General features: G+C 34.3%; 1 protein-coding gene across 1 annotated transcript in view; it reads right to left on the bottom strand.

The window, feature by feature from the left end:
- Window positions 1-12,241, bottom strand: part of LOC142349152 (uncharacterized) — a 34,405-nt gene that overhangs the window by 788 nt on the left and 21,376 nt on the right. Inside the window, exons 5-7 of the mRNA XM_075400567.1 lie at window positions 9,303-9,430; window positions 865-1,008; window positions 364-487 (exon numbers count right to left, since the gene is read on the bottom strand). Coding sequence (XP_075256682.1) covers window positions 364-487; window positions 865-1,008; window positions 9,303-9,430 — 396 coding nt within the window. The remainder of the gene's footprint in view (window positions 1-363; window positions 488-864; window positions 1,009-9,302; window positions 9,431-12,241) is intronic.

Genomic DNA, 12,241 nt, shown 5'->3' with positions numbered 1-12,241 from the left:
CAATTGAAAAGGGGGAAACTTTTGGGTTCTTGGAAGCTTTGTTCAAAAGAGACCAACGAGCCCGTCGATTTTTCGACATTCAAAACCAGTATTTTCGAACTAGTGATTGCAAATCGGCTCTTCTCTGTTTTGTTTGTGCCCCCCCCCCCCAAAAAAAAGTACAGTAACTGTTACACCCCAATTTACAGAGCACGAGCTATAAAGTAGTGAACTATTATCTAAGAAATACGACTTGTGGATTGCACTAGTTGATTGCAAATAATATGCGCCCATAAAGCGGGGGGGCACAAACGCAGGGAAAGATGCCGCAAACCTTACATTCCAAAGTTACTTCCTCTTCGATTATTGAAACTTGGGACATACCTGCAAACAGCCAAGCATTCACACTCTCAGGGGACATTTCACACACCCACGACTGCTCCTTACAGATGACGTTCTCTTTGAACCATTTGAAGGTCAAAGTGCCACGGAGTCTGTTCACTTCGAACTGGATCAAATGTAAATACATCTCAAACAACATTTATGAAAGCAATTGTTTATTCTGAAAAACGGGGCTTTGTTACAGTTACAAAAACTTTGCATGATTTTTTCCACCACACGGTTCGTTGTCTCAAAGATTCTTCGGTGCATTTAAAACGAACCAATTGGCATAAATAATAAAAAATTTGGAATTGTGGGTGCATATTATTAGCACCCCCCCCCCCCCCCCCCCGACTCATGTGCCATTTTTTACATATTGATTTACTATGTAATGGCACGTGCTCTGTAACTGAGGGGAGCATGACTTAGTGGGTGGGCACAAACGGAGAAGATCCCTGTTCTGTCTGGGTTAACAATATGTTCTGAGACAAACAATTGAGATGCCTTATAGATGTCATAATCCCCGTCTAGAGGAAGAACAAACTGGGCACCATTGCGGGGGTTGCCCTTCATCTTCACCTCCTGATGTCGCACTCCAAACCCAACTTCGCTTATCACATTCAGACAACTGGTACCGTTGTAATGGGCCTGAAACAAAGACGGAGTTATGCACTTTTCATTGATGAAGTATAGCTCACGTGACTCTACTTGAAGTCACTGATAACATCTGGCGTTTATCGAGAACCGTGCAGCTGTTCAAGCTGTTTAGCCAGCAAGTTTAAATCATTTCAGTCAGAGTTTAAATAACTCTGTTCAATAAAAGTTCACTTCTGGCTATGTATATACCCGGGTCCAGATTTGGCGGTGAAATTTTGTAAGAAATGCTGTGAAAAAACAACAGTTTACACCGCGTGTTTCTAACATCATTTTGCAGTGACTGCGGTGAAATATTTATTTTCATTGCGTTGGGTGTTTTTACAGAAAAGACAATTCCATTCACTGGTTCGAACCTCTTACCTCCTGCATGTCTTCAACTTCCTAATCCACTGCGCTAACTGTCACTTGCTTCTCTGCTATTTCTTGTGAATTTAAGTAAACGTTGGAAAACAACTGCGGTGAATTTTTTTTAAGAAATGCGGTAAATTTCGCGGTGAATTTCTATAAGAAATGCGGGGAAATTTTTTTTAACGCAACCGCCGCATTTCTTACCAAAAAAATAAATGCATTCAGCGTTTTTCTTACATTAATTTGTCTCAAAAGTCGCTGCGATAAATTTTTGTGAGAAAGGCGGTGAAATGCGATGAAATATTTTTTTCACCACAGTCACAGGTAATGACTGCATTTCTTGCAGAAAATCACCGCATTCAACGCTTTTCTTCCAAAAATTTCAACCAAAAACCTGGAAGCGGGTATCAATTTCTGGCATTTTCACTTTGGCACTTCAGACTTTCAGCATTTCGTAACGTGCACCTGTGCGTTTTAACAGTACTTTAGTAGCAATATGTACGTTCTTTAGAAGTGTGCCGTATGAAAAAAATGAAGCTTCCAGAAAAATATAACAGCAACAGATGTAATTAAAAACTGTAGATTTCCATCAAAATCCGTATATAGAAAACTGGCATGATCGAATGGCTTCCCTAGTTGAGACCAGATGTTCATCTTGAGAGATTCTTGCAAAAACTGGTTGTCTTGCAAGATCTTGCAATATATCCAATCGAAATCCACTGGGGTTCAGAAAAAAGAACCTATTGTGTTTTAAGAGAATTTTCATATTCCTCAATTCATGAAAAAAAAGAGATTCGAGAGAGTTTAAGGAGCTTTATACCTTTTTTCTCGGAGTTTTTACACTATCTCAGAAAACACAACATCAATTTCTAAAACCGATACCCTGAGTAAAGTAATGATAAACTTCCCAGTAAAGAGATTATGCTAAATGACTTTTCAAATGTCAGATTATGTTGCTAAAACTAGCTCAAATTGTGTTCAACACTTTTGAAAGTTAATAATGAAACGAGTAAAATGTACATTTTTCAGTTTGAAAATCATATCAATCAATCCAATATTTTTGCCCAAGCGAAATTTCTTTTACTGTTGCAGGTGTTTGCTGTTTAAAATTTTGCACCGGTTCACTGTGTTTTGAAAGGGTTCAAAGATATATCAGTTATTTTACTTAAACTGAACACAAAAGTTAGACTGAACTTTTCTGAACAATTTTTTTAAACTCCAACCCCTTTTGATGTAAAATTTTTTAGAAATTGCGGAAAACCAGTCGAATCTATGTTCAATTTTATAATTGAAGGAATGCTCGATAAGCTTGATTTAATTTGAATAAGATTGAGAAAACTTTACAAACTTTTCTTCTGATTGCTCCTTATATTAAAAAAAAACTCGGTCTTATTTCTTAGGTCTGTAGAAAGCATTGAACTCTGAAAAAGGCGATAAAAATTTTGTAGCGAACACTTGTTTTATGCAGTTTTCCTGAAGCACAACAGCAGATGCATTATCAATTAAGAGAAGCTTAATTTTTATTTATTGAATAAAATGGATGCAATCATACATAACATTCCACAGATATCTATTTGAAAAAAATGAAAAAGCAGAAAATTTTGGGCCAAAGGCATGAAACCACCGAAACATCTGCATTTGTCAATCGAAACATCTAAAGGCTCGCAAAATGCAGAATACCTGATGCTTGTTTTCAAAAGAAACGAGCGCGCAACCTTCACGCGCTCTGGAAAATTATATGAAGGCTTGATTTTGAATCTCTTAATTTCCTAATACAACTTAAGTTCAGTTGTCCCCCACTAACCAATAATTGTAACATTAGTCAACAATTTTCTCAAATAGTAAAGCGAATGATATCAGGAAAAACCTTGTCAATGGGGTATAAACTAATTTTAAGAAGAAAAATAAGAAAGAAATTTTATGTATACAGCGTTTGGTGTTTGTTAATGTAAGTTTTGTGAATTTAAAATACCCTCACTATGATGCACAAATGTTATGTCAACATTGTCCATTTAACAGTGAATTTTTCTGCGTCGATTGTTGGCTTTTTGACGCGCATTAACTTCTAAAACGTTTTCAATTTAATCCGACCACGTTATCTTTCAGCACTTGAAATTTTCCCGAAGTATCCCAGGTTTATGTCTGATTTTTCTATATAATTACTCAGGACGAGACGCATCCAGATGATACCGTGATCAAACAAAAATTGGTTATTGATCAGACAATTCATTATTTATGATCAGGTCTACTTTGCTCATGATCAGATAATAATTTATTCATGAAAGGATGAGAATTTTTTCATGATCAAACGATACTTTTTTAAAAATCAGATTAGACTTTTTTCATGATCAGAAAACACTGTTTTCATGATCAAATAACACTGTGTTCATGATTATGATAATACCTTGTTCATAATCAAATAATCATTTGTACATGATCATGATACATTTTTCATGATCAGATGATACTGAGTTCATGATCAGATAATACTTCGTTCACAATCAGATGATAGTTTGTTCACGATTAGATATTAATTTTTTCAAGTTAAGATGATCAGATTATTTTGAGTTCTTGGTCAAGATGAGTTGTTCATGATCAGATCATAGTGAGCTCATCATAAGTTAAAATTTTTTCAAGATCAAATGATTTTGTGTTCGAATCAAATAATGGTTTGCTCATGATCTGGTGATTATTTTGTTCATGATCAGATAATACTTTGTTCGTGATCAGATGATCCTGTGTTCATGATCAGATGATGATTTGTTCTTGACCGGATAATACTTTGTTCGTGATCAGATGGTACCGTGTTCATGATCAGGTGATATTGTGTTCAGGGTCTTATGATACCGTGCTCATGATCAGATGATTCCTTGTTCACGATCAATTGATACTTTGTTCAAGATCACTTTGTATTTTGTTCGTGGTCAGATGAAACAGTGTTCTTGATCAGATAGCGCTCATGATCCGAAAATAACAGGTTCATGATCTTGATGTTCTGTTTACGATCAGATGATGCAGTGTTCATGGTCAAAAGATACTGTATTCGTGATCAGATAATACTGTTTCCAAGATCAGATGATATTGTGTTCTTGATCACCTGATATTTAATAATTGTCCATGAGAGATTTTTTTGTGATAAGATTATCAGATTATATTGAGTTCATGGTCATGATGAGTTGCTCATGATCAGATCATAGTGTGCTCATGATAAGCTAAAGCTTTTTTCAAGATCAAACGATTCTTTGTTCGGATCAAATAAAGCTTTGTTCATGATCAGATAATAATTTGCTCTTAATCAGAGGTTGTTTTGTTCATGATCAGATAATACTTTGTTCGTGATAAGATCGTCCTGTGTTCATGATCAGATGATGATTTGTTTTTGACCGGATAATACTTTGTTCGCGATCAGATGGTACCGTGTTTATGGTCAGATGATACTGTGTTCATGATCAGTTGATAATTTGATCACAATTATATAATAAATTTTTCGGGTTAAGATGATCAGATTATATTGAGTTCATGGTCAGATCATAGTGTGCTCAAGATAAAGTAAAATTTTTGGCAAGAACAAATGATTCTTTGTTCGGATCAGATAATGCTATGTTCATGATCAGGTGATTTTTTGATCATGATCAGATAGTACTTCGCTCGTGATCAGAAGATCCTGTGTTCATGATCAGGTGATGGTTTGTTCTTGACCGGATAATACTTTGTTCGTGATCAGATGGTACCGTGTTCATGATCAGGTGATATTGTGTTCATGGTCATATGATACCGCGCTCATGATCAGATGATTCCTTGTTTACGATCAGATGATACTTTGTTCAAGATCACATTGTATTTTGTTCATGGTCAGATGAAACAGTGTTCTTGATCAGATAACACTACGCTCATGATCCGAAAATAACAGGTTCATGATCATGATGTTTTGTTTACGATCAGATGATACAGTGTTCATGGATATCTGGTACTTTGTTCTTGATCAGAAGATACTGTATTCATAATCAGATAATACTGTTTTCATGATCAGATGATATTGTGTTCATGATCACCTGATAATTTTTCGAAGAATGATTTTTTTTTGCGATAAGATGATCAGAATATACTGAGTTCATAATCATGATGAATCGATCATGATCAGGTTATACTGTGCTCATTATTAGACAATACTTTTTTCAATATCACATGATTCTTTGTTCTGATCAAATAAAGCTTTGTTTATGATCAGATAATAATTTGCTCTTAATCAGAGGTTGTTTTGTTCATGATCAGATAATACTTTGTTCGTGATAAGATGGTCCTGTGTTCATGATCAGATGATGATTTGTTTTTGACCGGATAATACTTTGTTCGCGATCAGAGTGTACCGTGTTTATGGTCACATGATACTGTGTTCATGATCAGTTGATAATTTGATCACAATTATATAATAAATTTTTCGGGTGAAGATGATCAGATTATATTGAGTTCATGGTCAGATCATAGTGTGCTCATGATAAGGTAAAATTTTTGGCAAGAACAAATGATTCTTTGTTCGGATCAGATAATGGTATTTTCATGATCAGGTGATTTTTTGTTCATGATCAGATAGTACTTCGCTCGTGATCAGAAGATCCTGTGTTCATGATCAGGTGATGGTATGTTCTTGACCGGATAATACTTTGTTCGTGATCAGATGGTACCGTGTTCATGATCAAGTGATATTGTGTTCATGGTCATATGATACCGCGCTCATGATCAGATGATTCCTTGTTCACGATCAGATGATACTTTGTTCAAGATCACATTGTATTTTGTTCATGGTCAGATGAAACAGTGTTCTTGATCAGATAACACTACGCTCATGATCCGAAAATAACAGGTTCATGATCATGATGTTTTGTTTACGATCAGATGATACAGTGTTCATGGATATCTGGTACTTTGTTCTTGATCAGAAGATACTGTATTCATAATCAGATAATACTGTTTTCATGATCAGATGATATTGTGTTCATGATCACCTGATAATTTTTCGAAGAATGATTTTTTTTGCGATAAGATGATCAGAATATACTGAGTTCATAATCATGATGAATCGATCATGATCAGGTTATACTGTGCTCATTATTAGACAATACTTTTTTCAATATCACATGATTCTTTGTTCTGATCAAATAAAGCTTTGTTTATGATCAGATAATAATTTGCTCTTAATCAGAGGTTGTTTTGTTCATGATCAGATAATACTTTGTTCGTGATAAGATGGTCCTGTGTTCATGATCAGATGATGATTTGTTTTTGACCGGATAATACTTTGTTCGCGATCAGATGGTACCGTGTTTATGGTCACATGATACTGTGTTCATGATCAGTTGATAATTTGATCACAATTATATAATAAATTTTTCGGGTGAAGATGATCAGATTATATTGAGTTCATGGTCAGATCATAGTGTGCTCATGATAAGGTAAAATTTTTGGCAAGAACAAATGATTCTTTGTTCGGATCAGATAATGGTATGTTCATGATCAGGTGATTTTTTGTTCATGATCAGATAGTACTTCGCTCGTGATCAGAAGATCCTGTGTTCATGATCAGGTGATGGTATGTTCTTGACCGGATAATACTTTGTTCGTGATCAGATGGTACCGTGTTCATGATCAAGTGATATTGTGTTCATGGTCATATGATACCGCGCTCATGATCAGATGATTCCTTGTTCACGATCAGATGATACTTTGTTCAAGATCACATTGTATTTTGTTCATGGTCAGATGAAACAGTGTTCTTGATCAGATAACACTACGCTCATGATCCGAAAATAACAGGTTCATGATCATGATGTTTTGTTTACGATCAGATGATACAGTGTTCATGGATATCTGGTACTTTGTTCTTGATCAGAAGATACTGTATTCATAATCAGATAATACTGTTTTCATGATCAGATGATATTGTGTTCATGATCACCTGATAATTTTTCGAAGAATGATTTTTTTTGCGATAAGATGATCAGAATATACTGAGTTCATAATCATGATGAATCGATCATGATCAGGTTATACTGTGCTCATTATTAGACAATACTTTTTTCAATATCACATGATTCTTTGTTCTGATCAAATAAAGCTTTGTTTATGATCAGATAATAATTTGCTCTTAATCAGAGGTTGTTTTGTTCATGATCAGATAATACTTTGTTCGTGATAAGATGGTCCTGTGTTCATGATCAGATGATGATTTGTTTTTGACCGGATAATACTTTGTTCGCGATCAGATGGTACCGTGTTTATGGTCAGATGATACTGTGTTCATGATCAGTTGATAATTTGATCACAATTATATAATAAATTTTTCGGGTGAAGATGATCAGATTATATTGAGTTCATGGTCAGATCATAGTGTGCTCATGATAAGGTAAAATTTTTGGCAAGAACAAATGATTCTTTGTTCGGATCAGATAATGGTATGTTCATGATCAGGTGATTTTTTGTTCATGATCAGATAGTACTTCGCTCGTGATCAGAAGATCCTGTGTTCATGATCAGGTGATGGTATTTTCTTGACCGGATAATACTTTGTTCGTGATCAGATGGTACCGTGTTCATGATCAAGTGATATTGTGTTCATGGTCATATGATACCGCGCTCATGATCAGATGATTCCTTGTTCACGATCAGATGATACTTTGTTCAAGATCACATTGTATTTTGTTCATGGTCAGATGAAACAGTGTTCTTGATCAGATAACACTACGCTCATGATCCGAAAAAAAAACAGGTTCATGATCATGATGTTCTGTTTACTATCAGATGATACAGTGTTCATGGATATCTGGTTCTTTCTTCTTGATCAGAAGATACTGTATTCATGATCAGATAATACTGTTTTCATGATCAGATGATATTGTGTTCATGATCACCTGATAATTTGTCGAAGAATGATTTTTTTTGCGATAAGATGATGAGAATATACTGAGTTCATGATCATGATGAATCGATCATGATCAGGTTATACTGTGCTCATTATTAGACAATACTTTTTTCAATATCACATGATTCTTTGTTCGGATCAGATAATGCTTTGTTCATGATCAGATAAAGCTTTGTTCATGATCAGATGATCCTGTGTTTATGATCAGATGATAATTTGTTCCTGATCGGATTAATAACTTGTTCATGTCCAGATGGTATTGTTTTCATGTCACGTGATACTGTGGTCATGATCAAGATAATTCGTTCTTGATCAGATATTACTGTGGTCTTGATTAGATTATACCGTGTTCATGATCAGATGATTCTTTGTTCACGATCTGATATTACTTTGCTCAAGATCAGATTCTGTTTTGTTCTTGATCAGATGAAGCTGTGTTCTTAATCAGATAAAACTTTGTTTATGATCAGAATATAATTTGTTCATGACCAGATAATAACGGGTTAATGATCATTATATTCTGTTCGCGATCATGGATATCTGATACTGTGTTCATGATCAAAAGATACTGTATTCATGACCAGATGATACTATTTTCATGATCAGATAACACTGCGTTTATGATCAGATGATCCTGTTTTCATGAACAGATGATGATTTTCCATGATCAGATAATACTGTGATCATAATCAGATGATACTGGGTTCAAGATGAGATGATAATTTGTACATGATTAGATAACACTTTGTTCATGATCAGAAAATACTGTGTTCTTGATCATGATTTTTTGATCATGATCAGATGATACTGTGTTCATGATCCGATGAGATTATGTTGATTATCAGATAATACTTATTTCATGGTCAGATAATACTTTGTTCAAGAGCAGACAATATTTTGGTTATGATCATCAGTCAAAGTCTGATAGTATCCTCCATCCAAGCGGGCCACACTTGACCATAAACGACGAATAATATTGACTGAAAAGAGAACTGGCACCTCATAGTGTGGAAAAACTAACCCTGACGTATGTCAACACCTTGTCGTTCCTTTGGATGTTCCATACAATGTTTTCAATGTAGACAATTGCTCGCAGTCCATATCGTTCCCCGTTATCCATGAACACTTTTCCTTGATACTTGCAGCAATCTACAGAAAATTAAGTTTTTTTTTAATTTTTGCACAGAACTCCTAAGTGATCTGTTATTTCGGATCTTTCTGCTTCAAAATTCGATTACTCGAACGATTTGTGATACTGTGATCGCCCCTTCCGCCTCTCCTCCTAACTTAATGGATGCACACTATTTGCGTCGCCTTTATTTAAACGCTTTATTTAGTTACTATTTTTTGATACATGTGTTATGGCGGGGTTGGGTTGTAGAACGTACCAGTGGGGTCTAAGTAAAAAAATATGCCCCGCTCACAGTTCTCGATATATCGCGTTAAGACCTGAAAGCTTTGTGGTCAAATGTAAAATTTCCATTATACCCCCGGACAAATAAAGCAATGATCTTTTAATATTTGCGGTGAAATGCACTTGTAGAAAATGAAAAAAAAAAGTATAGAGAGAAACTATGGAAGATTTCGTTCTTAGGATAAATAAATACAAACATTTAGTTCTTTTTCTTTTGTGCCATAAGAAAAGCTCTCACTTGCCAAAAAAGTTTAATTTACTTCCTATTAAGGTCAGAATTTTTTTCGAAAAACAGTTAAATTAGATTATGACCTATCCCGGGTTTGCCCGTCTTAGATACCATACTTAAGATCTTTTATAGTTCCGTCCACGGAGGGCCAAATTTTCGAGTAGGATCTTACTATGGTATCCAATATACCATAAATGGTCGGGTGTATGATATCTAAGATAGCCGTTAATGAAAACTCTATAGTATTCAAGATCACTATTAAAGGTAACTAACTCTATGGTATCCAAGATGGCCATAACCGGAGTGTGTATAGTATCTAAGAAAACCATTTATGGATGGTTCATGGTATTTAAGAAAGCAATTGATGGTTGGTTTATGGTTTATTGGAAAAAAATTGCAGGAGTAGGGTACTAAAAAAACACTAACTGGCGAGACTTTTGTATCACTAAATTGTTTAAGTTAAATATAATTGAAGGAAAAATAACTAAAAATTCATGCTTTAAATGTTTAATAAATCAAAGTATCAAGAAATTAAATTGAATTATTCGTTTTATCCTTCCTATTCTTAGCGATATTTTTTCAATGCTTCAAGGTTCCTATTTCCAAGACCGGCATTTTTTTCAAAAAATCAGGTTAGATTTGTGATAAATCAAAACGTAAAGAAACTCACAGCTAAGCGGCCGTATCTTTTAGCTGTTGTTGCTGAAATAGTGTTGAATTTTTTTCTAATAGTAACGATAAAAGTATCAATTCATACTGAAATAATCTTCCTCTCATATGTTGGAACAACTGATCACTTTCAAAGAAGTTTCATTTTCTACCAAACACCTAATTTTCTGTAACTTAGTTTAATGTCATTTAAATCAGACTCAATCTACTATCATGACTCAATCTACTATCAAGATATTTGACGGGTTTTGTAATAATTTTTGTTTAAGTGCCAAAAAGGTTGACCGCAAAAATGTTATTTTTCTCTGTAATAATTAAATTGAGCAAAAAACGAAGTTTTCTTCTTTCATTAGGTCCAGTCTTGAGATTTATTAATTTCGGTGGTTGGTTTGGAGGATTTCTGGTTACGTTACTAGAATTGAATTTTTTCCGCTTATGAGGCGACATAGGGCCAATCTTGCTAAATTTGAAAGGAATGTGGTTCAACTTAATGGAGGACTTTGGGTTGATCCTATTTTGTTATGCAAGGACGACCGGTCTCAGGGGCTTTATTATTGTAAGAACAAAAAACAATGCTAATATTTTTAAACATGCGTATAAAATAGTCCAAATTGTTATTTCTTTTAAATGGTATCGCCGGTTGCTAAAAAAATTTTGCCACAAAATTTCATATTTAGAAAAAAATTGCAGTCTTACAATGCTTGAATGATTTGGCACTCTCATGAAATTTTGAACTTAGCATAAATGATCAACAAAGCTAGCCTTGTGGTCCTCTATTTAGCTAAAAAAATTATAGCCTTTAACAGTTTCCCTCCCTTATGTCGATTCGTTTCTTGGAATGCTGGGAGGCTTAGCTCTGGATAAGCGTCCGCATCTGCTGTTCTGCTCAAAAATGTCGACTTTTACTTACCTTCATTTTTAATTTTTCCGACCCCACTTGTGGGGGGAGGAACTATACACTCAATTTGGTTTTTTTTTGTTCAGACAATTTTGACCGATCGATATATTCATCGTAGAGAAATGTGAGTGGTATTATTTGAGGCTGGTTAAAATATCATCCAGCCTAGAATTCGAACATAAAAAGATTTTTTTGAATTTCATTTCTTTTTTGAGGAGTTATCCAGGTTTAAAGTTTCATGTGAACACGTGATATTTGTTTCACTTTCGTTCACTTTTACCGGAATTTTTGTTGAATTAACACATTTGCTACAAAAATTTTAATTCAAAAATGCCTTTCACGCGACAAAAAAAATCAATTTTCTGTTTCTAATAGATAAAAGGCAATTAAAAAACTAGTTCTGGTCTCATAGGAAAGTTTACTATAAAAAAAATCGAATTCTATTAGAGAGCTCTTTTTTTATAAAAAACTCTTTTCTTTGTTTTTTCAAGCCACCAAGATGCTAGTCACTTTTCATATTGATTTCCGTTAATGACAAACCTCATTATAATCAAATGAAGCCCAATGAACAAAATTCGTTTCCAAGGTTTATTTGGATTCGTATGTCAGTTTTCGTAATTTTAAATAAAATTTTGATTTGTTTTTCTTTATGAGGTTCTACTAAAATTTTGGAATCTGGAGTCAGTGTTGACTTCCAACAAAAGGATTTAGAGACTTTACTTATGTTAATAAATATAAACTAAAATACTC

The sequence above is a fragment of the Convolutriloba macropyga genome, chromosome 11, assembly GCF_964194025.1.
Source record: "Convolutriloba macropyga chromosome 11, txConMacr16.3, whole genome shotgun sequence".
Taxonomy (NCBI): domain Eukaryota; kingdom Metazoa; phylum Xenacoelomorpha; order Acoela; family Convolutidae; genus Convolutriloba; species Convolutriloba macropyga.
This window is presented reverse-complemented; position numbering and strand designations above follow the sequence as displayed.